This window comes from Miniopterus schreibersii (assembly GCF_964146895.1).
Source record: "Miniopterus schreibersii genome assembly, chromosome: 16".
Taxonomy (NCBI): Eukaryota; Metazoa; Chordata; class Mammalia; order Chiroptera; family Miniopteridae; genus Miniopterus; species Miniopterus schreibersii.
Genome location: NC_138116.1, coordinates 14623894 through 14651014, shown reverse-complemented (window position 1 = coordinate 14651014; position 27121 = coordinate 14623894). Strand labels below are relative to the sequence as shown.

The following is a 27121-nucleotide window of genomic DNA, read 5'->3' as shown; positions in this document are numbered from 1 at the left end:
TTGATCTGCTTTTGAAAACAAGAGCCACAGCCAAGTTTTGGTCTGGATTCAGCTGCAGAGAGCTGAATCTGCTCCTATCTAGTTTAAGCAGAAAGGAATTTGTTGGAGGGCATGAAAATGCTTACAGAAATTGTTAGGTGATCTAGAAAGACCTCTAGGTTATGTTCTCAGAAACAATTCTCAGAGCCACACAGCAGATCTGGGACTCCAAGATGCTGTTGCCTCTTCTGACTTCTGGAAGCCACCCAGCAAATCAGGAAGCTGATGCTGGGTTTAGAACCATGGCCATGCTGCCTGGTCGGAAACACCATTATTGATGCTATCTTGCCACAATCTTCTCCAGCAAAATAGTTTCTCCATAAGGAGTTAGTTGAGGCACAGGACACTGTCTCAAATAGCCAAATGCCCCCCTGGCCGTGCTGCCGGAGCAAACAGTGGAAGCACAGAATCCACTACTTCTCCTTTCATACCTAGCTGCAAGGGAGTCTGAAAATAGGACTCCTCAGTTTTCCAGTTCCTACGTAGCTGAAAGGCTTGTGGGGAGGAAGCTGGAATGGATGACGGACACCAATCTACGATTTCTTGTCAGCAATTTAGTAAGCAGATCAAGTGATCAGAAACATGCTTGAGTTTTGTTTGTGGTCATGGAAGGTAGACTAGCAGAAAAACAGAAAACAGAAGCAAGAACAGCAAGAGAATTGTACAAAATATAAAAGAAAAAGAAACTATATGCAGAACATATTGTCATGGGGTAGCAGTACTATCTTGTGTTGTTGTAGGATATGTCATTTGAAGTTCCATGGCATTTTTGCAACCATGGGCATAAGTGATATGTGGTAATTTAGTACCTGACGTGACTAACATTAATTTCAGGTCTAGATCCAGCCTGAGGATTGAAGGTTTCCCATCCAGCCCTAGAACTTGTATCCTGATATTTGTCACTAAAACTTGAACTTCCTAAATATTTTGTCTTGCCTTTTTTCTGGCGTTATTTCCTGCATATTAGTGAGGAACACTCTTAGCAATAATTCTAGGCTTAGTTGACATTTGGGAAGCGTCTGGGTAAGGTGGGTAAGACGGCAAACAGAAGTCCTGCATGCTGTTGGAATGATCGTCTTGGTTTCCCTATGTTCAGTTTCTCTTCTGGGTCTTCATGATTCGCCATACAGGTCGAACATCATTCTTCGCTGTTCTTGGTGATTGCCAGCTTCCTGGTGTGGCCGCTGAGCGCCTAGTGTTTACAGAGCCCTGAGTTTAGATTTGCTTGGGCTAACAGGTGAGGTTTATTCAAGAACGTTCAGCATGGTTAAGTTGAAAATGAGAAGGAGGGGGAAGCAGAGGGTTAAAAATTCAGAGAGGGACGGCATGAAGTGTAGTGATCAGAAAATTTAAGTCCCTGGCAGCAGGTGATCAGCAACCTCCCCAGGCCTTGAACTGGCAGCTAGGTCAGCACCTTTAAGAGGAGTGGCTGCTTGTGGGACATTCTACTCCATGATATAGAGCCAGGGGCAGGAGAGAGGAAACCTAAGAAGGAAAAGATACTATTCTGTCTCTGGAGGAGTTTCGTTTTCTATTCAGGTGGTTAAGCCCTGGTAGAAAACAGTTTCTGAGCATGTAGAAACGGTGATGGAACACAGGATCGTATGCCAGGTGATGTAGTGGGTTTCTGAGCAGCCCTGGAGGCTAGGGGTTCATAGAGTGGGGAGGGGGGCTGTGAAGCCAGGCAGGGCTTCTTGGAATAGCTGAGGTTTGAGCAAAGACTTGAAAGGGAGGAATGGACTAGACTGGGTGAAAATTAGGGGATGCTGTCTTAGTTTAGGTTTTTGTTCCCAGACCAAATGCCTTTGACAAGGACTTGGGAGTTCCCCTTGGCTATCAAGAAAACATTTAGGGCCATTGTCTCTTGAGTTGGCTTTTCCTTGGGTGGCTTTTCTTTGGCCGGCCATGAATGACATCTATGGATGGGCCCCTGGTTGTCTTCAGTTTCCTTCTTGCACTTTTCGCCTCCTGGCCTGGGCTCATGTTCTAGCTCTCCCCTTTACTCTACACCTCTGTGCCTCAGGGATAGTGATAGTTCCCACCTTACAGGGTTGTGGTGAGAATGAAATATGTCAGTGTGTCAGGCGCTTACGACAACGTCCAACACAGAGTGAGGGCCCGAAGGTGTTAGCTAATCCTGCTGATGAAAATATGATGATGTAACATTGTCATAGCCTCCCACACAAGACTTCCGTAAGCACTGAAGGCAGCGCCCTGACACATGTCCAGCGAGATGAAGGTGCAGAGGCCACTCTGATGCCGCAATCTGGTGGCTGGGCAGCTGGTGTAGGGCACGGGTGGGAGGTGCAGTCAGGGGTGAGGGTGTCTTTGATCCCCTCCCCGGTTCGGTCTCCTTCCTACCCGGTGGCCCTTGGAGCTGGAGGTTGCCGTTCCCACAGCAAAGGCACACTAAGCCCCTTCTGCCCATTCTTGTCTGGCGCCCGGGAGCAGCAGGCAGAGCCAGGCTGTCCTGCCTTTGAACTTGCGCTCACCTGCCTGCTTTAATTAGATGATAGGTGGTTTCCCTTATCTCCCTGAGAGAAGATTTCTCTTTTCAGGTGATCGGCTATTGACGCCAGCGTGGGGTTAGAGTTTCCACTCCCGTCTCTGCCTCAGGCCCTGTTACTGGGTATCTGAGATAGAAAAATCACATGTTTATGCAAGTGATGGGTGAGGTGCTCGGCGCTTCCGTGAGACTAATAACCTCCAGTGTCCTTTCAAGTGTGCAAAGCACTTTCACATATTATCTGATTTGATCCTCACAGCTATGCTCTAACATACTGGGAATGTTACCCGATTTCAAAGATGGGGAAAATAGGACTCCAAGAGGTGGAGTGTCTGGCTCAGGGTCAGACAGCTGGCAGGTGACGGAGCTGGGAGTCATATCGGGGTCCGGATCCAGTTCACTGTGCTCTCCTCTGGGTCACTCCGGAATCCATTTAGATTTAGTTTTCAATAAGGCTTTACTATTGGTTTAGCTCACTTCAACAACCCTTGTCCGAAATGTGTTAGCCACTTCCACCCCACCCCACCCCACCCCACACCACCCCACCCCGCCCCGCCCCGCCCCGCCCCACCCCACCCCACCCCACCCCACACCACACCACCCCACACCACACCACACCACACCACGTGGTTTTCCACCCACCAACACTCAGACCCTTCCCCCAGGTGGGGAGTCACTGAGAGGCACGGAGTCTTGACCTCTCCACGCCCTGTGTGTTGGAGTTGGAGAAACTCTCGTTAGGTGAATTCACTGGCTGTCCAGTTTTCAGTTTGTGGATTTTCATTCTCTGTAAGTTTCTAATACCAGAAAACAAACTGAGTCGCATCACTGTCTTCCTGAGCCCTCTGAAGAGTGGTCTGTTCATGAGCGGCTGATAGGTTAAGCATTAATATTCCAGAAACGGTGTCTTAATATTTTGGGAAAATGTTGCTTTCCACGATCAACAGTTTCTGCCTTTTGTCTTATGACGCGCTTTGCTGCTAAAACCTGCACCCGAGGAGATCCCACCCTCCCCTCGACTGCCACCCCCTAAGGGGAAGCATGTGGCCATTCTGGGTGCCTTTCTTAAGGTGCTGGGGATAGAAAAGAAGGAGTGACCCAAGCCTGACCTGAGGTATTAGGCCGATAATCATTAACGCTGACTCAAATCTGGGCGTCGAGGTCTCTGTGGCATTTGCTCAGAAATGTTCCCGCTCGGTTACATCATCACCCTCCTGTTGCGTCACAGTGGCCGGCTCCTCAGTTGGAATTCTACGTTGGCCACAGGGCAGGGAATCTGGGGCCATGGCCAGGTGAGCAGGGCTCCTGTACAATTCTGTCCAGCAAATGTTCATGGGGAGTCGACCATGCTTAGAGCTTTAGGCCCCGTGCATCTTGATGGCGACCTGCCCTGGGAAAGTAGTCATTTAACTACAAGCACTTCAAATATATTCGACCACAAATCTTTTTGTCTGGATTCCACACATGGCAGAACTTGGAAAGAAATGCATTCGTTTCTTTTCCTGCTCTTCATCACTTAAAAACCCCTCCAAGCTCATTTGTTTAGATGAACAGGGCAGAGAAGAGGCTAGAACTAGATAAAGACCGTGCATCCTGTCGCTCAGCACGTCCCACTGATGGGGCATTGGAGGAATCGCTTCCTGGTTCCTTTCTTAGTTTCTTATTTAGCTCATCAAGTGTGGGCCACTTGGGGAGAAGGTTCTGGAGCGAGCCAGCGTCCCATGAGGAAGGCAGGCCTTACCCCAAACCGAATGCCCCTCTCCCCGACTCTGCGGTGAACTTGCAGCAAGTGAGATGCCAAAGTGATAGAGCTGCCTTCTGTCCCACTCGTGGGCCTGCAGTGTTACCTGTGGTGAGCGCCTGGGCTGATCTCACGGGTTCAGTGTCGCCCGGAACTGCCTGGCACAGCCTGCCACTCCCGATGCGGTCCAGTCACGGACACTCTACCTTGCTTTCACTCACTGTCACATTTTCTGCACCCCCATCCCAAGTACTTATTTCAGTCTTGATTCTCTCGTGGACATACCCACCCACGCCCTCGAGGACAAAACCCGACATCCTCACTCACATACTTGTTTTCTTGTTTGGCTTTGCTCTCTCTTCAGCCCCCTTCTCCGAGCTTCTAGAAGCCCGTGTTTTGAGCATAGAGAAAAAGCACCACCTCTCTCTGCTGCTGAATCTGCCTTCCCCAAACCCTCCTCTGTCTCCAAGTTCAGTTCTCCCTGCTGCCCATCCCGGCCCGGGAGAGATGTCCAGCCTCTGCTGTTACTTTACAGAAAGGTGTCTTTATTAAATTTGACTGTTGCTGTTATGTGGCAAAGCAGTCAATAAAAGTCGTGATTTATGAGATGTGTTTGTGTGTTTTTTTGTTTTCTGTCTTTTTTTTCTTTCTGTCTTTTTTTTTTTTGGTCATCTATCAGGGAGAGAAAAGCCAGGCCTGATAATTTCTTGGCACAGCCTGTGTTCACTTAAGAATGTCAGCTGTCGGCCTGTCAGGAAGTTGTTTCTTGGATCGGTTTCTCCCTCCTTCTACCCCTCCCACCGGCCCCCCTTTAAACAGGCAGAGGCCCCGCTCCGTCCTGCAGGCTGGCGATAAGGGGAAGGCTGGATGCTGTGGGGAGTGGGGCGTGGCCCCTCGTGTGGCCCTCGGCCTCTCACACTCCTCGGCGGCTACATGTCAGCTCTCGATTGCTTAATAGGAAGAGGCAGGCTGGGTCCTTTCAGGAGGTTTCCAGAATTTTCTTTGTTCTTGAACATAGCACCCTCAATCCTCTTAGTTTTTTGGCCTGGCCACTTTAGAAATCCTTTCGCTTTTTTTTGGTCTTTTTCTTTCCTGTAAAGTATGTGCATGTTAGATAAAAGCCTCTTGAATAGAAGGCCTAGCATGTTGGGTATTGGCTGCTGAAAATAGGCTAATTGGAGATAGAAGCAAGTTGTCACAGAGGTGTCTGTGGGGGTGGGATGGGGAGGAGGCCGATCCCCAGTAAGTGCCAGGTTGACTCTTCCCACCTCGCCCCTCCTCCTGCTTTTATTATTAGCTGTTTCGCCGAAATGCATCCGGTCTTCCTGGAGCCCTACAATAGCGTTAACCAGGCCGTGCCCTGCATCTCAAGCACCTGGTTAAGACCTCATTCTGTGTCTGGAAATGTTCCATGCTGAACCCCCCCCACCCGAGTGTGCATAAATAAGTCTTTAGCCCACAGTGGGTGGTCTGGGAGGGGCGAGGAAGCCGGCCTGCTGAACTTGAGCAGAGCCTGCACCCCTCAGTTTCAAAGCGCCAACTTTGGAGCTGTGCCATCTAGACCTTTAGTTAGGAGCCAGCGCTGGCCAGCAGGGCAGGCACTCGGAAGGCCCTGACAGCGAGAGCGGAGTGGGAGTGAGCCCACCGGCGTGGGTGAAACACGGGGCCTGGGGTGGTTAGTCCATGAGCCCCCACCCCAGACATCAGTCGAGCATGGGTTTTGCCTTCTCGTTGCTTAAAATCTAAGGGGGATTCTGCTTTTGTGAGCGCCCTGGATCCTTTGACTTTGAGCGTTCTGTCACCTCAAGGTTAATTGGTTGCTGGTCACATACCTGCTACTGCCATGTGTCTGTTACCTCGATTCCAGTCATGCTGCCATCATCGATTAAGACCTCTCATCTGGTTCCATTGTGGCTTTTTCTCTCTGGCTTCCTTACACTCCAGATGCACATGTACCCTGCTTGCAACTCCCAGGACATCTGCCGTGGTCCTCAGCCTGGAATTCCAGCCTCCTGTCACACAGGTCCCCGTGTACCTGTGCTCCAGGGAGCCTGCCCCCAGCCCCTCTGTGTGGGACTCTACCCTCTCCAGGTTCTGGAATAACCTCCTTTTCTCTTGCCTAGAAAACTCACCCGTTTTTAGAATATTCTCTCAAATAGCTCTACCCTGGCCTGGAAGCCTCCCCTGCTTCCTTCCTTGCCCCCAGGCTGTGACACCTGTCTCCTTTCTGCCCCACCCCTTTGCTGCTTCCTTTATGGCTGGTTAACAGGTTGCTCCTCCTCGTCCTTCTTGTTCCTGTCCCGTGTGTCCCATTAGAAGGCTAGACGTTGAGGACCAGGACTCTCAGTGTCACTGCTGTCTAGTAGAACCTCCTGTGACAAAGGAGATGTATGTTCTGTGCTGTCCAACCACGTGATGAATAAGCATTTGAAGTGGGGCTAGTGAGACTGGAACCGAATTGTTCATGACAATCAATTGAAGCTTGAGTGGCCACAGGTGGCTAGTAGCTGTCGTACTGGGACACTGCTCACGTGTGTCTTACTTACCGTGATATTTTCAGAAGCCCTTGCCCTGCGCTTTACGCACACACAAGCCTCCCAAGGAAGGAGGAAGGAAACGGGAACCGCCTGGGTATATCGTTATATTAGCTGTGCGCTCTTTGCCTATTTTCCACGCAATTTGATTTTTAAGTTAGATTCAGTGGATTGTGTACTTGAGCACCACCAATGCTTTGGGGGATACAAAGATGAATAAACATGGTCTCTTCCTGCAAGGAACTTGACTCTAACAGGTAAATATCTAGTGATAACGGGAAGCAGAATGAAATAAAGTGCCTCTGTTCAGGAGCAGTGTACATCCTGCGCAGGTGCAGAGAAAGGAGCTGTTTATGGTGACCGGAGGGAGATTCGCGAGTTCCATAGCATGTTCATTCATTCACTCAGCAAATAACTATCGGTGTCACTCAGGACCCAGGTACTGGGAATATAGTCTGTGAACAAAACAGACGAGATTCCTGGCCTCACGAGGCTTACTTTCTGGTGGGAGGGAGATAGACGGTCAATAAAATAAGCAGATCATAGAGTGTGTTGGAAGGTAAGCCGGGAGAGGGTCGAAGGAATGCTGGAGTGTGGGGTGGGGTTGCAGTTTTTAAATAGGTTGGTCACGGAAGGCCAACGTAGTGAAGGTGACATTTGCACAGATATTTGGACTGAGCTGTGAGGGTTTAGAGACTCATGATGGGCAAAAGCAGAGGCTATTCCTGGGTGAAGGGGCAGCTTGGGCGAAGGCCTGGGCGTGTGGAAGTGCAGGCTTTGGTCAGAGTAGCGTGGCTGGAGCACCGAGTGTAGGAACGGACGGGAAGCGAGGCTGCAGAGGTAGTTTGGAACCTGGTAACAAAGGTTGGAACCTTGAAAATTGTGCTGACTTTTGATGTCTCTGCAGATGTCCTGTCTTCCTGCTTCAAATGTCAGCTTTCCCGTCACCACCCCAAGGACGGTGCTCCCAGTTATTACCTCTTATTTTTCCCCCCACAAGGTTTCATTCCAAGTAGCTGCTCAGAAATTGTGTTGATTAAGGGACAGTTAAATCTAAGCCAAACCTTCTTTGATGAGGTTTTGCAAAAGAAAAGATTTGATAAGATCAAGTCTGGGCTAATTGTACCCCTGGCTCTTATTTCATTTCTAGGTCTCTGGGCAGACTGAGCACTCTGCAGGGTCCCAGGTGGCTTAGTCTCTGTGTTTTAACACATTCCTTTGAACTGGATCATCTTTGGGACACAGAGAAGGTTTAGGAAAGCCAGGGCCTGTGAGTAACAGGAACAGAGTGGAAGACAAAGCAGCTCTTGAGAGGGGCAGGATTTTTGGCCAGGGAGAGGAATGCCACATTTCCCACCAAGTCTGGAGACCCAGAGACTAGATGGCTGGGCAGGAAGTGAGTCGCCCTGAGCTGCAGATGCTGCTTGGAGAAAACTGTATGAGGCGATCGTTGTTTCAGATGTATCCTGAGTATTGAAAACCCAGATTTCACTCAGGAAGAGAGGACTAAGTGCCTTTGACCAAGGGCAAGAAAGGGCTTTTAAAACAGATTGCTTATCAGCCTGTTTTAAGGTGGCTTGGAACTACTGATATTTACGATGATAAATGCATTAGATGTATTAGGTGTCACTGCCTTGGGGAAATACTGATTTCTCTCCAGAAAAAAAATGGACTTTTTTTGACTTCTACTTTTCTCAGGGCAACGTTGACCACAGCAAGTAAACGACGGCGTAGCACGGGGCAGTTATGTTCATGGGCACATCTTCAGTGCCAGTTGCCATCAGAGTAAGGTTTTCCTAACCACAGACTGCCAAGTCGCTCCAGGGCTTGGTGCACCCTCGGGCCTGTCTGGGAGAGTTGCTCATGGGGCAGCTTGGAGTTCACTGGTGAGCTGCACGTAGATGTTGCCCTCGCAAGTACCAAGACTGTTCATGGAAAATGTGTGGCTGAGGTCTGAATCCAGTGACACTGAGAACTGGTTCCTCCTTCCTTCTCCAAATCTTTATGTTGTTGGACACTGTTGACCACTCCCTTCTATTTGAATGCCCTAATTTTAATGTTACAGTTATCATTGCTCTGTACCCAATTGCCCCGTTTTAGCAGCTCGAAGCACCCATTTTATCATGCCCAGGGAATCACTGGGTCAGGAATTCGGACAGGACAGAGCAGTCACAGCTGGTTTCTGCTTCACCGTGTTTAGGGCTTCAGCTGGAAAGACTTGAAATCTTGATAGTAACTTGATGGCCAAGGACTGGAGTCACCGAAAGGCTTATTTACTCATATGTCTGGTGCTTGGGCAGGGATGGCTCAAAGAACGGAGGAGCTCCAACATGTGGTGCGTCCGTATAGCTGGGCTTCCTTACAGCATGGTGGCTTTGGGGTAGTGGAACTACTTGGTGGCTCAGGGCTCCTATTATGATTGTTCTAAAGACCAAGCTAGAAGCTGCCGTACCTTTTATGACCCAGCATTGGAAGTCACATGACATTCCTTCTGCTGTGCTCTGTTGGTTGAAGCAGACACAGGCTTATTTAAATTCAAGGGAAGGGGCACAGAACAAGGGGACATATGTGATAGTGGGCGAAAGAGTTTTTTCTGCTTCTCTCCTGAATTTTTGGCTGTTGCTTTGGGTTTCCAAGAGATGTTGGGATTCCACCTGGAATTGTCCTTGTCCTTGCTTTTACTTTACCCTCTCGTCTTATCCACTCCCATGATTTTAGTGGCCACCTAGACATTGGTGAATTCAGTCTGGGTCATCTGTCCTGATCTTTCTCCTGAGCTTCAGAGCAGTTACACAGATTGCCCCACAGGCACTACACATTTAACATACCCAAACTGAACACATTTATCTGCCTCTGCAAACCTGCTTCTTCTGTGTTCCTTATCTCAGCTGGTGACACCGCCACTGGCTCAGCAGCCACTCAATAAATTCAAAACTCCTTCCTCTCCCTCATCTCTGCTGCTGGCCATTCACCCAGTGCTGATAATTTTGTCTCCTACTCTCTTTTAAATCCTTCTCTGTTTGTTATGCAAAAGGTCCTTGCTTTAGTTCAGGTTCCCTTCGTCTTGGACTGTTATGATAAGCTCCTAACTGTCTCACAGTCTCTACACAGTGACTTATCTAAAACACAAAGCTGGTCATGCTAGTCCCCTGCTCAAAATCACTTACCCCTTGTTTAAAGGATGAAGCTCACTCTCCTTGGTTATGGGCTACAAGACTCTTCAGGGTTGAACCCTTGCCTCCCTCCTTACCTCCCATCAAGCCCTCCTTTCTCCTTGGTTCCTAGCTGTGCCAAACTTAGTGCCTGAAACAGAAAATGGTATTTCATACCATCATGCCTCTGCCTGCCCTTCTTTCTTGTCTTCCTGGAAAACTCCTACTTAACCTTTAAAACCCTAGTCAGGCATCTCCTCTTCGAAGCCTTCTCTGACTATCCTGACAGAGTTCATCGTATTTCCCTCTATTTTATGTACTTTTGCCATTTTGTTCTTGTCAGGCCCCTGTGTGATCTTTAAGGTTAGAGAACTAAATCTTTTTGTTTGGGTCCCTACATCCTGGTGGGGACTAGGTAGTCATTCATGTATGATGTGGAGTGGAATTAATCAGGGGCAGTTGATACAAACCCTGGATCTTAGCACCGCATCTGTCATTTGCCAGAGGTTTCAGGCTCCTCCCTGTTTTCCTGGACCTTTCAAGTGGTTGCTTGTCAAGAGTCGCCAGTTGTCCTTTTTGTATATAAAGATGCCCCTACCAAACCACCAGCTGTGTTTGTCCAAGTGGGAGGGGAGGGCTTGTGACTCAGTCCAGCAGGACCTTTGAGTTGCAGCTCTGTCTGTGTGCTCTGCGGCTCTCGAACAGAACTCTGGCCAGCTGTTCTTCTTAGGAACGAGGCCTTTTATCTTCTCCATGCTTCTGTCAGCTTAGCAACAAGGAGTGCTTGGAATTACCCAAGGGGAAAGAGAGGAGACAAAGGGCGTGCACAGGGCCTCAAGTCACCCACCAACCCGGTAATTCAGAGCAGGAACTATTCCTGCACTCATTCAACTCATGTTTATTGAACGCCTACTGGGTGCCAGGCATTGTTCTAGATGCTAGGGAACACAGTGGGGAACAAAGTAGACAGAAATCCTTAACTCTATGAAGCTTCCATTCTGGGGGGCATCCCCACCACGGCTGATTCGGCCGTGAGTCCCTAACACAGTACCTTGTGCAGAGCAGGCACTGAACAAATGTTTGGGGAGGGGAAAAATGAGTGTTGGACAAACAAGGTTTAGCCGGGCATATTTTTCTTCCTTGAGGGAAGGGAACTAGATTTTATTAAGCACTTGCCAGGTGCAGGGCAGTTTCCCCATAGAAGATCCTGGTCGTGAGGCAGAAGTGCCCTTCAGAGAGCCCGAGCGCCGCTGGCTGGGCCGTGTGGCTGATTTGACAGCCCTCCAGAGTGAGCTGCGGAACGAGCCCTCCGCGTTCAGCCGACAGCTACGGGTCCCCAGTCACCTCTTTGCCTCAATAAACAGCCAGCCCAGACCAGTTAGCCGGGCTGGGCGCGTTGGGGAACATATCTTTTCTTTCTCTCTCTCCCGTGTTTGGTGGCCTAGTGCGAGCGTTTTAAATAGAACAGACATCACGGCTATAAAACATCTGTAACATTACACATTTAGTAAAGTTCCTGGCAGCCTGAGCTCTGCTTGATGGGTGATGTTTTTGCTGCGACTGTTGTTTCATTTCCCCCCCTGTTGATCCCTCTGGAAAATAAAGTTTTCTTTTATGTGACGATTTATAGAAATATGTTACTGGCATGAGGAGAGCACAGGCATGTTGGGATATTGGTGTAGCAGAGAAATACTACCTCTGAGGCATGGACAGCTTCGTCTTTTTTAGAGAACGACCTTTCTCATTTGGAACGATTTGTTCCGTAGGGTCGGGGGCTGCCTAGGTTAAGGTAGATACAGACATTGCTTTGCATGGACATGGAATTTGTGCTGGAGCATCTTTAACCCTTGAAATACTGTGTGCCCAGTACCACTGCTGGGGGTGGGCTGATTCTGGGTGGTGTCCGAGAAATCTGAGGGAAGTGGAATCGATAATAATTAGTAGAATTGATAATAACTAGTCATTCAGTTTACAGAGCATGCCTCATGCCTTTTCCAAGTGCTTTTCCATCTGTTGTTGAGCCTGTGGGGTAGGCAGGGAAGGCTGAGCCAGACAGATAGAGGTGAAGTCACAGGTGCGGAAGGGAACGTGGTGAGGAGGGGGAGGGGAACCCTGTGTGTCTGTCATCCCGGCTCTGTGCTGAGCACATTTCGTGTGTTAGCGCTTTTAATCCCGTTTTGTAGAGGGAGAAACTCAAGTTCAGAGATGGTCACTTGCCAGGGTCGCCTAGTACATAAGTGACAGAGTTGAGGTTCCTGGGTTCCTCTTCTTTCTCCTAACTTCGGCTGCTGGGATTGGAACCTGGTCCTCTCATCTCCAGATCTGGTGCCCTTCTCAGCCCCAAGGCCCTCTTGGACTTAGGAAGTTTCACCTTCCATCTCTTGAGAAGTGAGACATTTAGTAAAAGGTGGAGAGAATTGCTCGTGATTATCTTGGCTTCCCTCTTGCACTGCAAACACTTCTTTGGGTTCCCCCCCTTTCCCTCAAAGGAAGTTACTGTGGCAGGTGGCAGGGGGCCAGACCAGCACATGCTTGGGGGGAAATTTGACTTTTTTCTTGACAGAGAAAATTTATGACCTAACAGATGCCTGAGTGTTTCCAAAGATGACCACGCCAAGGGTGCAATGTGCTTATCTCTCCTTAGGCCTTCCCCACCTGCCCCCACGCCCCCTCCCACCCCATGGATGTTTCTGGAGCAGTAAAATGGCAGAGCAGGGAGGTGCCTGCTGATGGGGGAGGTGACATCAGACCACACACTGGTCACGGGGACTGGTGTATAGGTACCTTCCTCCTGGTTCATGCTTTGTCGCCACTCTTGCCTGAGCCTCCTTGCCAACATGTAAGTGTTCAGGTATTCAGATGACCCTCCCCCCCAGTGGCCCTGATTTTCTCTTTAATAACTGCATTGAAGAGCTGCTTCCCTATTTAAACCCTGTGGAGGTATCCCTTGCCTCCCTGACATGGCCTCCCTGTCTGGCCCCTCTCCTCTTTGCACCCCGTCAACACCCTGTGCTGTGGTCTTTCAGATCCACTTGCAACCCTTCAGCCAACATTGAAGATGCCATAGCCTCTGCTGGGGAGGCCCTTCTCTGCTTCCTTTCTGGCTGCCCCCTGCTGACCTCCAAGCCTCCTTAAAGTGATGACCACCTGTGCCCTCAAACCCCATCATGCTAATGACACAGCTTTTTACTTGACCGCAAGCAACTTTGATACAGAAACCAGGTTTTATTCCACTTAACACCCACGGAGCCTAGCACAGTGTTCAGCACATAGTAGGTCCTCAAAAGCACGTTTGATGAGAGAGTGAATGAATGTGTACCGCTTGCCACCAGACTCACTCCTCTGCAGTTTATGTTCTCTTACCCTCTTGATCATCAGGATTCAGCACACATTTTTTGAGCACCTACTATGTGCTGTGTGCTTGTACATATCCCTTGTGATGCTTATAGCAACTCTGTCATGTACAGGTATTGCCCCCACTTTACACGTGACTCACCTAAAATTACACAGCTAGGGAGGTGGCTGAGCTGGGACTCAATCCCAGAGCTTTGGGTTCAAGTCCCAGGCCGCTCCACTCTGCTGTGGCCTTTTCCCTTCTCATGCTCAGTGTATTAATAATGAAAAAGAACCTTTGCTTTGTTGAGGTCTCCGTCCCTCCACCTTTTCTCCCTTAGGATGGCAGAAGTGACTTCGTATAGAACTCTGATTGCACATTAGAATCTTCTGGGGGAATGTTTGAAAAATACTGAAGTCTGGGCCTCTCCATGGACCAATGAAATCAGACCCCCGAGGGTGGGGCCTGGCGCCAGGTTCTAATGGCTCCCCAGGTGATTGTGAGGGGCGGGCTGGGGTGAGCGCCCGCACCGTGGGAGTGTCAGTGAACCTGCAGCCTGGCTGAGCTCCCTGCTCCCCGGATTAGGTAGAACTGGCTCATCAAGAACTGATTGCCATGCGCATCTAAAATATGCTAATGGAGGTAATCAAGGCTAAGGGTTAAGGCTGCCATTTCCTTCTTTTCATGAAATCAACTGGAGAGTTTGGGGGATGGGGCACCTTGGCTTCAGAGCCTGCCTACCAGCCAAGTTTTTATCTTTTCTCTCCTTAGAGGAGCCATTCAGTTGTTGTTGATGACAAGGGGCCTCATCTCGCAGGTGGCGCCCAGTTTACCAGAGGAGGGGGCTCTAGCAGTTGTCTCTTGGGCAGTCTTCGCCGGGATACAGTGGCACCCCCTGAACTGGGTTTTCCTTAACCAAGGGCCTGTACTCCGGCCGGTCCTCTCTGACATGGCTTCTCAGCCTGGCCCTTGAGGTTTCCTCGAGGCACGGGTGACGCAGAGGCCCTCCAGGTGGCAGGTAAAGGAGTGGGAACTTAGTTCAGGTTCCAAGAAACTTTGAAACACTTTCTGAGTAGGAGCCGTCTCTCTGGTAGTTGCTGCCCAGGTGACCTGAAACGTGTTAGGAAAAGAGCAGTTTGGGAAGCAGGAGGGATACTCTGAACCTGTCACCATAGCAGTGTGTTCATAAACCCCAAGGCCTGCACCCAGCTGGCTTCAGTGACCCTGGCCCCACCCATGAGAAGGGCCTCAGGCACCTCTCAGCCTGGACATGGGCGTTGGGGGGGCTTCAGCTATGAGAGAAGCTCTCAGGAAGGTTTGTGTTGGAGGCACAGGCTCCAGATTGGTTTTCCGTAGTGTCTATGTTGTAGAATACAGGGACCTCCTATGGATTGTGTTCTTGGAGTAATACTTTCACGTTTGCTGTCTTTGTTTTACTCAGACCAGGGTCTTATGCCTGTATTTCAAAGGGGAAAAGTAAAGCCCAGAACTGTTAAGAGACCTGACAACCTCATCTGACCGATCAGAGTCAGCTACTCAGTGTGTCTCAGTATACACAGGAGGGCTTGAAAATGCAAAAGCACGTGGACAGAGAAGATATTATAAACTTTGTGTTCTTTCATTTGGATCATTGCTGTAAGGCAGAATCACCTTGGACCTCTGCTTTAGCTAGGGCCCCGAGACCATCCGTGTCACCATTTCCAGGGCCCTACCCCTTGCCATGAGTCACCCTCGCATCTTCAGAAGGATTCCACCCTGGGTGTGCACATCGCGCCCCCTCGGCTGGAGCCCCGGCATGGCAGGCACAGATGGAAGGGACTGAGCTCCCACCAGCCTCCATCCTGGCTGGCCCTTCTTTCCCACCTCTTTCTGAGGTTTAGTAAGAATCTGCTTGGGCTGCCTTTCCCTTTCTGGGGCTTAGGAGGCGCCTCTTTCGTGTGCACAAATGCACACTTCCTGGCACCTTGAGCAACAGTAAAGTGTGCTTACTAGTTTCGCTTAATACCACTGCTGTAAAAATTACGGGTTTTAGTTGCATCTACGGAGTGGTCATTGTTTGAACAGTGGTGAGAGTCTTTGGGGCCTTTCTCATGGATAGTGCAACCCGTCTGTGGCAAGAATTGGGAGCGGGGGCCCCGGGAAGGATGGAGTGATGGAAGAATTACCTGTGGACGCAGAGCAGCGCGGTGCCTGTGATTGGGCCGGCGGCCGGCCAGCCGCCTCGCTCTGTATCAGTTGACGCGCGGGTCACGATCCTTAATTTCCTGTGCTTTCCAAGGCAACACTCCATCCCTGCACCTTTTTCTCTTACCTCCCCCAGCTCCAGCCGGAGTGGCACAGTCTAGGATATTACTCTCTGATACCAATCTGTGGACAGGTCAGCCTTGCCAGCCGCAACTTTTCCCCCAAGGGTAAGAGGAAGTAGTATTTTTTAAATTAGCCTAGGAGGGAGCCAGGCAGAGGGCTCTGAGATGAGGGTGGGGGGTCTGAGCTCCCCGCTGAAGCGGCCGGATCATTTCATTACAAGATCACTTTCTCCTCTCGGTGAGTTACTGTTGTTTTAACCAGAGGTAGTGCTGTAACCTGACTATGTCGGATAATTGTGTGTAAATTATGTTCTAGCTCCATATAGAGGAAGGCTATTTTTTTCCTTCCAATTTTAAAGCTGTTTAGAGGGACTGCCAAATTGTAGTCTGAACCCTTGTGCTCTCTGGCTAATAGCTATAGACCGGGAGAGAGTGCTCTGAGAAACATTTGGGGTTATATTTATAATTAGTTTCCTCTGTAAATTAATTTCTGCAATTGACACATCAGATATGTTTCACCTTTGTCCAGTGGTCAACCATGGATACATCGAGGCCCACAGAATTAGCTGGCGGGTGAAGCAGCGGGGGCCACACTGTCTTGGGCACTTGGGTTTATTTTAAGCCCTTTTGGCATTTAGACTCTCAACTTAGGGATCTTTTTGTCCTGATACTTAAAAAAAAAAAAAAAAAAGCCCACACACCTTTATTGAGATATAATTCATACGTCTTATAATTTACCCATTGAAAGGGTATATAGTTTGGTGGTTTTTAGTATATTCATGGATGTGTGCACCCATCACTACAGTCAACTTTAGAGCATTTTCATTACCCCCAAAGGAAACCCCGTATTCTTTAGCCATCCCCCCCTCCTCTCCTCCAGCCCTAAGCAACCACTAATGTACGTTCTGCCTCCTATGAACTTTCCCTGTTATGAATGTTCATGTGAACGGAATCATATAATATGTGGTCTGTTAGGACAGGCTTCTTTTACTTAGCATGTTTTCACGGTTCAGCCATGTTTTAGCATGTGTCAGTGCCTCATTCCTTTTTGTGGCCGAATAATGCTCCACTGTACGGATACCTCACGTTTACTGTATCTATCCATCCGCGACGGGCATTTGGCTTGTCCCACTCTTTGACCATTATGAACAATGCCACTGTGAAGATTGTGTGTAAAAGGTTTGGGTAGACACAGGGTCCAGTTTCTCTGGGGCATATACTAAAAGCGGAATTGTCGGGTCACCTAGTAACTATGTTTAATCGGTGGAGGAGCTTCCAGACTGTTCCACAGCAGCCGCACCATTGCGCCCGCCCCCCAGCGGCATTTGGCCTGTCCTTTTGTCTGTCTGCTTCAGCTTGCGAAAGGCAGGGTCAGACTTGCTCCTCAGGGTGCCCTCTCATCTCTCTTTTCCCCAGTTGTGTCTGTCTGCTGGGAAGAAAGAAGATGACCCAGCTGCAAATGCAGGTGTAGGAGGCTTTGGTAAATAGAGAGGGCAAGATTTTGACTCTCCTTTTTTATTGTTCCCAGTGCCGTGTGACTTTGGACACTTAATTTCTCCGGGCCTCTCTCATACCCATTTAACACTCCCCCAAGCCATTTCCTACCTTTCCATGCATTTGTCAGGATTAGGAAATACTTGTTGTTTTCTTGTGTGACAACTAATATTTTAGGGCCAGTGCTGTTGTTGGAGCAAAGTTTTCTCCTTCAATCTCATTCTCAAGTGTAGTTTCTCTTTTCAGGCCCCATTCTCTGATTTGATTACACACACGCACACACAGCCCTGCTTTATCCTAGTTTATGAAAATACAACTAGCTGCCCCACTCCAAGTGACCATTTCAGATGGAGACACATTTTTTAAAAGGGAATTTATGAAACTAAAAAAAAAAAAAAAAAAAAGCCAGCTCTCTGGTCAGAGGCAGGAAGGTGGAGTGTTCTTTGCAGCTCCAGTTAGCAGCTGGCTTTGGCCAGTTCTTATGTGTAAACAGCAATTTTCTGAACTGGAATGGTGCTGGGGTTTTCTTTGTGGAGCCAAGAGGTTTGTGGAGAGCAGTGATGTTTAGTTAAATTATGGGTCTAGATGCAAGACTGCGGCATTGAGCTGTGAGAGTCTGAACACTCCCCACTCCTCTATGTGTGACACACACACACACACACACACACACACACACACCCCACTTCCCAGAGTGCTGCCCTAAACCACAAAAGGAGGGCATCTGTTGAGGGAGGGGCTGTCCCTCAGTGGTGCAGCCTGGGTGGGTATCTAGTGTCTCTAAGAGTGGAAAGCATCGTATACAAAGTGTTTTCTGCAACCCCTCCACCAAGAACTCCAGGCAAAGGAAATTTAGGATCAGTTTTCTAGTGGATTTTGGGCAGATGGGTGGCTCCTTCCATCCAGGTGGACCTTGCCGCCTGAGCAGGCCAGGTGCGCGGTGGCTGGCTTCCCCCTACCCTATGTGGTTAAGTGCCTTGCTGGTGTGAAGGCTGTGGGTTAGGAAACAGTTACCGGACGGGCCTGACACAGGAAGAAAACACAGGTGGCTCTCTGTCTGCATTGTGGGTGGAGAGGAGTTTTTATAATTCGAAGACTGTAGAACCAGGGGGCCAGTAGGTAACTTGTCCTGCTCACTTTTTCCAAGACCAGATGAGAGTTAAAGTTCTGGGGGTGCCAGATGGGTCCTGGAGCAAATAGAAGCCAAGACTCAAGCATTGGGAAGGAATAGAGAGCTACCCCCAAACACAAGCCCCACCCCCAGACACATAAATAGAAACTTGGGTAATACTGATGAGAATTTGAGGACCTCCATTTAGTCCCCTGAGAGCCTCGACACCACACCCCAGCCCTGTCCCCTTCCTGCCCTGCCCTCCCCAGCAGCCCTGGCCATGCAAGGGGAATGGAGGGAGACTGTGTGATTCTAGCATCCTCCGCGTGCTCCCCCAGCCCCTCTCCAGAATGCAGTTCCCCAAACAGTGCAGAGCCCATTAGCCCCCAGGATTCCCAGAGTAAATCACTCCCATTCCCCCTGCGCGCCCGGGTGGGAGAGGTCCCGGCGCAGAGCCCCGCCGCCCCCCAGCCGTGTCCCCCTCTCCTGCAGCCCGGACAGCGGTGAGCAGCTAACCAAGTGTCGCACATCTTCCCACTGGCCTTTTCACGTTCGGGAGGCTTGGATTAAACCGGTTTCCTTTCTGTGTTTGCTGCGGAGCGGGATCCATCACCGTATCTGAGCCCGTTCCAGGAGAGGATGTTTTAGTAACTTGGACACTTTGGCTCATTGTTTGGGGCCTGGGATTCCTCATCCTATTTTTTTTTTTTTTAAAGTGTTTTAAACACTTTTCTAGGACTGTGTAGATTTATAGCTGGGCGTCTGCCCCAGTGTTTAGCGCTCCGTGTCTTGGCAAGTTTAGGGCTGTGAGGCAACAGTGGAGGGTGCAGGAGGGGACCTTTCCATTTAACCAGTTACTGGGGAATGAACATTCTGTTGAATTCTGTTATTTGGAATGAAGACACATGGGTTGTTTAATTTTCTGGGTCCATGTGAACATTCGGAATATAAATAAGGCCTGCACTATACCCACCTGCTCTAAACAATGTATAAGTGAGACCATGGGGTTCATTTTCCAGAATGCCTCTCCAGAGTTTCTTTAAGTCGAACACTCCACTTGTGTACGTGTTCATAGATCACATTAGTGTTTTTTTATAAGATGTTTAATTACTTGGCTGGGGTAAAAAACAAAAAAGGAATGAAAAATCTAAAATGAAACTATTGGGAGTCTTTGCTTTTCTGAAATCATGTAGAGCTGCTTGAGAGTGTTTTTGAAATGATAGTGGAAGAGGGGGCCCAGGGGTAGAGTCATCAAGTTTTCTGTATAAGGTGTGTTTCTGCTGCACATTTATTCTGAGCTTGAAGGATAAATCTAGCAATTGACTCAGGATTCAGTTACAGTGACCATTTACTTAGCATCTACCTGGTGTCCTACTAGGTCCTTTGGCATATGCTATTTAATTTATTCCTAATAGGAATCTTGCGTGGTAGGCTAATTATTATATCTACATTTTATAGTGGATTAAATTCCCTATTGTATTAGAATGTAAGGTCCAGCACCTAGCACTTAACATATCTGTCGAATGAACACATTAGGGAAGTTAGGTTAGTAAAATTTGGTGGCTAGTTAGTGGAGGGAGAGATTTAAATCTAGAGACAGTCTGCTGGAGTTTCACCGCAAAGGTGACCTTGATCCAGCAGGGAGACTTAGGAATGGGTGAGAAGGGAGATGGACAGTAAGGGGCCGGATAAGATGCCCCCACTTAATGAGAGGTTCTTGGAACTTGGTGGTGTGGACCCTGGTGGGATCTTCACAGAATATCCTCATGTGCATGATCTCATCTAACCCTCCCATTCACCTGAAAGAGACGAAAAACAGTAAATCACAGCTTTCAGCATGGCTCTCACAGCCAACAGGAAGTTGCCAGGGCAGTGTCCTCTTAAAATAGTGCAGGAAGTCCATTATTTTCCAAGGACATTCCAGTTTGGGCTCAATCAGCAGGCTGCAGTGGCACATGTTCCCTCTGGGAGCCACTAAGCTAAAGCGTGAGCTCGAAGCCTGGGAGCTGCCTCCGCTGTGGCCCATGCTTGTAGATTTGTGAGAGTTCAGGATTAGGTGGCACCTGGAGCTCCCGCGGGACTCACTGTGCAGAGCACAGAACCCAGACCTCAGGGTGAGTCCAGGGTCACACCCAGACTGAGACACCGAAGCGGGCGTCTAGTGCCTTTTACACGGCTCAGCACAACCTACCGGTAGCCACTGCACCCCCAGGTGTCACTCAGCTGAGCCTTTCCTGTGGGAGGTGGGTCAGTTGTTTTTTTTCTCTCAGCAAAGTTGTCAGTTCGGAGCCTTGGTGGTAACAGTGATCCAGCCAGCCCCTGTACTTAGGAATCTTATATCAAATTATAATAGACACATGTGACATTGTGGGGTTTTTTAAAAACATGTTCCAAGATTGTCTCACACCTTTATTTTGGGGTTTCAGTCATGCTTGCCTTTGCATGTTCGCATCAAACATTTCTCCCCAGCTTTATGGTGGTCTAATTGACAAATAAAATTGTAAGGTATTCACAGCATACAACATGATGATTTGATTCATGTATATATTGTGACTGGATTCTTCCTGAATTAAGACATTGTGCTTTTTATTACATGTAACCAAACTGGTGACACCCTGTACCCACTGAGTCTTTAAATTTTTTATTTGACATTAAAAAAAATACCCCCCCTCCCCCCCACACACACATAACCTAAACTCACTCTTCAGAACAAAATATATTTTCTTCTTTCTTTTTGGCTCCTACATGTTAAGATTTTTGGTCTCTGCTGCTCTGAGCAGTTTATGTCATTGAAGCTTCCCTCTTCCTTTGCTTTGGAACTTGGGGAATTCTGAGATGTGGCCACACACATTTGTTTTTGTATCCACCAGCCATTTCTGGGCTCCATGTGCCTGACTGGCCCTGTATGGGCATTGCGGGCGGTGCCTGGAGGAATCGGGAGTCCACCTTCTGGGGGAGGAAGTCAGGAAGACCGATTATTGGTGGCTTCAGCTAGGTAGAAAGTAGTGAGGGCTGCGAGAGGCTGATGGGTACAGTGATGGGGGATTCAAGGGAGGGAAGGACAGCTTCTGGATGGAGCGACTGTATAGATATTTTGAATTCTGGGGAAGGTCATTGGATCTTGGAAGATAGTCACAACTTGCCATGGGAGACTTAGGCGTGGAGGAAGAGGCATTCGACGGAGGAGGACCTATGTGGACAGAGGTGTAGAGACGCAGGGATGAGCTGGGATTGACTGAGTGTGGATCATTAGAAACCAGGAGAGAAAGGAGGCCTAGGGACTGAGCTTGGAGGGTGGTTTTTGTGTGTGAGGCCAGTGTCTGTCTTGTTGGCCAACATATACCACCACCCAGAACACCTCAGGGTAGACAGTCCACACATATGTTTGAATTACGTGTGATTTTCTTACTGGCAGATTTTATGGGTACTTTCTGGGCAGCAGATCTTTGTGCATGTAATTCTGTTTCGTTCATGTCTCTTAGGTTGAAGTAGCTTTGACCCGGGACTTTTTTCCTCTTTGTGCTAGTACGTCAGAATGAAGCTGTGCATTATGGCCAGAGGGGTTCTGAGGTCCACTCTGGGTCTGTAGGAAACTTGAGCCTTCAGGTTGCGGCCTGAAGGCCTAAGATCTCCAGAGTGACTGTCTCCAGCATCCCAAGGCATCTGCGGGGCCCACTCTGTGCAGTTTGAACCTGTCTAAAATCGCCTTTCCAGAGAAATGTGGAGAGTGGCTTGTTTCAGCATCTTGGAGAGCGTGGCTTCAAATAACCCGGTTAACCCATGTCCCCCCCTCTTGTCATTTCTTGCAGATGGTCACAAGAACAAAGAAAATATTTGTAGGCGGGTTATCTGCGAACACGGTGGTGGAAGATGTAAAGCAATATTTTGAGCAGTTTGGCAAGGTAAGCGGTGCGTGGGGGTGGCGTGACGCGCCGGATCCGTCCTTAAAAGCGGCTGCTGTGGCCCCTGCCTTTGCCCCAGCCGTGTCCTCAAGAACCGTGTCCTTGAACGTGGCCGTCAAGATTTAAGTGAAATTCGGCAGGAGCCGAGGTGGAAGATTCCGGCTTGTGGTTGGCACGGTACCCCATGTTCCTGCAGGAGCAGACAGAGTGGCCTTTGAGCACCGTGGTGCTGGCATTTGCTGGCCACACGGGTCCCGGGCCGGGAGCTGGGAGGGCTGCGGGACTGAGTCACAGGGCAGGGGCTCCCACAGAAGCTGCTGGAGGTCTGTGAGTCGGCGCCGGGCTTCATTCTGTGCCTTTCTGGAGAGAACCGGTTGAGAGAGGAGGCCCCCTGGGGCCCTTTGCAGCCAAAGCCTCCGCTGTCAAATGCCCGGGGAAACTGGGGAGGACGCTGGGCCTGTACCTGTCAGAGCGTCTGTGCGACAGCAGGGAAATTATCCCCTGGGCTCTGCTGCCCGAACGGGCTGAGAGCACCGGACGCCCCGGATCGGTCAGGAATGGAGTGCGAGGGTGTGTTCAGCCAGCCTCTCTCTCGCCAGTGCCCTGGAGGGTGGGATCTTCCCGAGGATGGCACATTTGTTAGGTGAACATGCTGCCTCAGGGCTCCAGCAGGGCAGCTTAGGTGGGACTGACCCTTGTTGACTCCTGTGTCCCAGGAGGCTAGCAGACGAGTGTCTGAGCTTTCTGGCTCCTGTATCTGTGAGTAGAGGCATTGTCCTGGGAGCCAGGTATGGGACAGTTCCTTCTGCATGGGTCTGCGCCCCCTTCCCTCCCCCCAGCCCTGCTGAGGGGTGACCTGGCAGAGGGCTGTATCCTGAGAGGAGCCCCTACCTGTTCTAAGCTTTGTCCCTGCCCCCCCCCCCCCCCCCCCCCGCTGTCATGGTTATCTTGGGTGGGACAAAGGCACTGCACCCACTGCCCAGTCTGAAGGTTCTCGCTTATTCATTTACCCAGGGCAATGGGCAGCGGTGACCCTGTGCCCAGGTGTGTCCAGTCGTGAGCTGCTGTCTGGGAAGAGTGCCCTGACCTCTATTTAGCCTTGAAATGGAGATTTTTTTTTTGGTCTCTGGTATTAATCAATTTCTTCATGGATGGGAGAACATGCAACAAAGAGGAACCAGCCTCCTCCAGCCTAGCCTTGCATTCAGAATGGCACTTAACTGCTCTTCCAGGTCGGTCCTGGAAGACACCTTCCCCGAGGCACTGTCTGCGTCGCGGGCTGGGGGCTGGGTCACTCTGGCCGGTCCTGAAGAATAGCCGAGTGCGTTGGTGGGCCTGTGCGTTAGCATACTTCTCTTCCAGACGGTTGAGAGCACCAGGGGGGATGTGTTCATTGCCCAGCCCTGCCCTGCCTAGGGAGAGAGATTGGAAGTAATTAAAAGAGACAAGTCCAGCTCGCGTAATGGAAGGCTCTGGAGCTCCAGCCTCTTTGCTACCGTTCCACCTTTAAAACGGGCCCGGGGTAGTGTTTGCAAACATGAGGTGGGATTGCTTTTCGAGCCATAACCTGCCTTGGAATCTCATGGGCCTGTTTGTGGTGTCAGGGAAGTTGATGCTGCCCAGATGGGCTGTTAGCATTTTCCAGACAGGCTTGTACTTGCACATCTCTGCACATTCCCAGCTCTTGGTTTCTTCCTCTCTCTCTCTCCCTTTCTCTCTTTCTGTCGTTTTTCATTAACACTCACAGTTATGACCCGGTGGGAGGCTCTGCAAGCTTTGGCCGGGCCCACAGCAGCCACAATCGCTGCCCTGAGAACATTTGTCCCCTTGTCTGGGGGGCAGTCACAGACCACCTTCCCTGGCTGGGCCCTCACCAGGTCTAAAGCTGCTCAGTTAATTTTGCAGTAATTTGTGGATTCCAGCACAATAGGTACACTTATCAAGTGTTTTATTAGGGACTAGGAAGGTTTTTCAATGTATCAAAACTGTGACATTCCGTGTGCTCATGTTTTAGTAGCTCGTTTCATACGCACACTCTGTGTATCATCTGGGTCTGTCCTCAGAATAGCCTGTTCCTCCTTCGGCTGGTGGCTGGTAGGTTTGTGTGCCCTTGGGCCGGGCTCATCACCTCTCAGGATTCTGGTGTATTCCATTTGAATCCAGAATGATCAAAGAAGGGGAGGCTCTGCCTTGGGGGCCGAGTCAATCCAGCAGCCTCAAAAGGAGGTAGGTAGTGGATAAATTGACAAACCGACTGAACCCTTCGTTGTTTATATTCTGGGTGAAGGAAGCGGAACACAGACACACGTACACACACGCATGAAGTATACTCACACGTTCCTGACTCTGTAAGTTGTTTGGGGCTCTTTTTGGTCGGTTTACTGCAAATTAGTGAGTGTAATTTTATTATTTAGTGAGTGCAGACTAAGTGTTGGATGCTGGGTCAAGCCATTGACTTATATGATATCATTTAATTCTTCTCTGGGAGGCTGGTGGGGGTGTGGCCCGTTTGTAGATTATCAAGTCTTTGACTCAAGGTCACAGCCCCCTGAAAGAATGCAGACTCCTGGATGTCAAGTCTTTGACTCAAGGTCACAGCCCCCTGAAAGAATGCAGACTCCCCCCTCCAGGCTTGTCTGATAACAGAACCCGAACTCTGGGCCCGTTCCCTGCTGATCGAGCCACAGGATGGACTTAGGGACGGGAGGATGCCAAGGAAAGGGAAAGATTGTGCCCCCTCGTGTGCCCCAGACAGTGCTGGGCATCTGTGCATACATTACCTCAGCTGCACAGTGGATTTTGGTAACATTAGCCCATTTGACGGAGGTGGACAGTAAGGCTCAGGGAGGTTAAGTCTCAGCATAACAGCCAGGATTCACACCCTACCTCTTCTTCCTCCGAGTCTAGGACCTCCTATCCTTTTACAGTCCCTATTCAGGCCTCGCTACCCTCTTTTTAGGTTTCCCTCGCTGTCTTTCCTCTCTCCTCTCCCTCTTCCCTTCTTGCCCAAGGTGGCAGCTGCTTCAACTGTTTATTTCAGGTGGCAATCAAGATGGGTAAGACTGCTATCATGGGGCTGAGCTAAGGGAGTTTAAATATGTCATTACTGTAAGTGGAGTGGGTGCTGAATAACACGCCAGGAGCTTTAAATAACTCAGATTGGAGGCTTGTAAACCCTTTTGTGCTTTCCTCCTGCCTTTCTCCCAGAAGTTTTACCCCCCTCCCCCCATCCCAGGTTAGGGATGTCATTACTTATATTTAGGATGAGATCATGAAATGTGGCCATTGGCATAAGGTCTCAGCTAATGTAGATGGCCATCCCCACCCTCTGGGTAGCCGTTCTGGTGTTGCCCTTGGACAAAGGTAAGGTAGAAGTTATTCCAACCCTTCATGCTGGGTCTGACCCCACTATGATACCTTAAGAAGCTATTTCTTTCCTGGCCTTAGTTTCTCATCTGAGGGAAGGGATTAGAAGAGTTGTCGCAGTCAGATAGTAAACATTTTTGACTCTGCAGAGCATATAGTCTCTGTCATAGCTACTCACTTCTGCTGTTGTGTGGAGAAACAGCCATAGCAAATAGTTGGGTGTGGCTGTGCTTCAATAAAACTTTATTTACAATTTCAGGTGGTGGGCCGCATTTGGCCTGTGGAACATAGTTTGCCAGCCTGTGGACTAGAGTATTCCTAAGGTTGATTTCAAGCTTGAAAATTCAGTAATTTGGAAAGTGTTTAAATACACATACATAGGTGGTGGATAGATAGAGAACTAAGTTATCTATAGACTGTAACCAAAACAAGGTGTTATCTCTAATAATGAGCATGATGTAATAAGCAAAACAGTCATGACAGTGTCAGTTCATTTCTGGACCTCAGATGTAGGCACAGTGAGGATTCTCTGTTTGGAAATAGCTGTTTATAAATGGGAATCTTCATCCTATGGGATAGATCCAGCAAAACTGTAGAGTATTTCCAACTCCCGGTTACATGTGTTAGATCCAAATTAATGAAGACCCAGAATTTGTGAAGTTCAGATTTTACTATGAAGATTCCTTGAGTTGATGTTTCTGAATTAAAGGGATGTGTGCTCTGTGCTAAGTTTTTTAAATGCGTATTAAAATTTGATTCTCAAGGCTGTCAGGCAAAATGGGTTGAACATCTGTCATGTAGATGACAAAACTGATGTTGAGAAAGGTCAATGGGTTTCCAGGATCACACAGCCCATGCTGGGTGGAGCCCGGATAGTCACTCAGTTTTGCACAATCTAGCCCTCACCTCTTTTTGCTGTTTATTAAACCTCCCCTCCCACTTTTACCACTAAGCAGCCCCCTACTCAGAGGGAGCAGGCTCTGTTCATTTGTCAAGGCTGTTGTTGCTCTGTAGTAATTTATTTTACTGCTTCAGGTTTCCTAGTGGACGTTATCTGTGCTCATGATTTCACACACAGAGGAGTGATATATACAGGCCGTTCCAAAAAATGGCACGTAAACGATGCTCTAGGTACACACCCAGGGCCTGACGATCCATTGGCCCGTCCTCCACCTCTCCCCGCATCGCCGTCCTCAGTAGCCTAGCTTGGTAATTAAAAAGCACTGGGATCAAAGAAAGCCCATGTGCAGGGGTTTCCTCCTCTCGTTTGGGCCTCTCCTTCAAGTACTGGTTTCTTAAATTCTCACTTATAGGATCTGGGAGATCAAAAAGAGGCCTTTACACGTAATGAATTCTCGGCTGCGTCCCGGATGGAGCAGTCCTGCACCCCTCAGCTGTTCCCCTGGATGATAGGGCTGCTCCTCGCCGCGCTTGCGAGGTGATTCTCACTTTATGTAACTCCTGTGGCCGCAAAGCAGCTCGCATCTGGAGGCTTCCAATTATACTTCACATGGCGAACTGTGTAATTAGTTTGGAAGACTTACGCTTAGTCATTGGTTTACCCTAATCGGCTTTGGCTTTCCCCACCAACAAAGTGAGCTTATTTTGCTAAGCTGAAACGACTCTGCACCCTTTGTTC

At 49.3% G+C, this 27121-nt stretch overlaps 1 protein-coding gene across 6 annotated transcripts in view; it reads left to right on the top strand.

Moving 5' to 3' along the window:
• Positions 1–27121, top strand: part of MSI2 (musashi RNA binding protein 2) — a 338327-nt gene that overhangs the window by 96769 nt on the left and 214437 nt on the right. For all 6 annotated transcript variants that reach the window (XM_081161067.1, XM_081161068.1, XM_081161066.1 and 3 more), the window contains one exon: positions 22024–22116. In XM_081161067.1, the coding sequence (XP_081017193.1) occupies positions 22024–22116 (93 nt within the window). The remainder of the gene's footprint in view (positions 1–22023; positions 22117–27121) is intronic.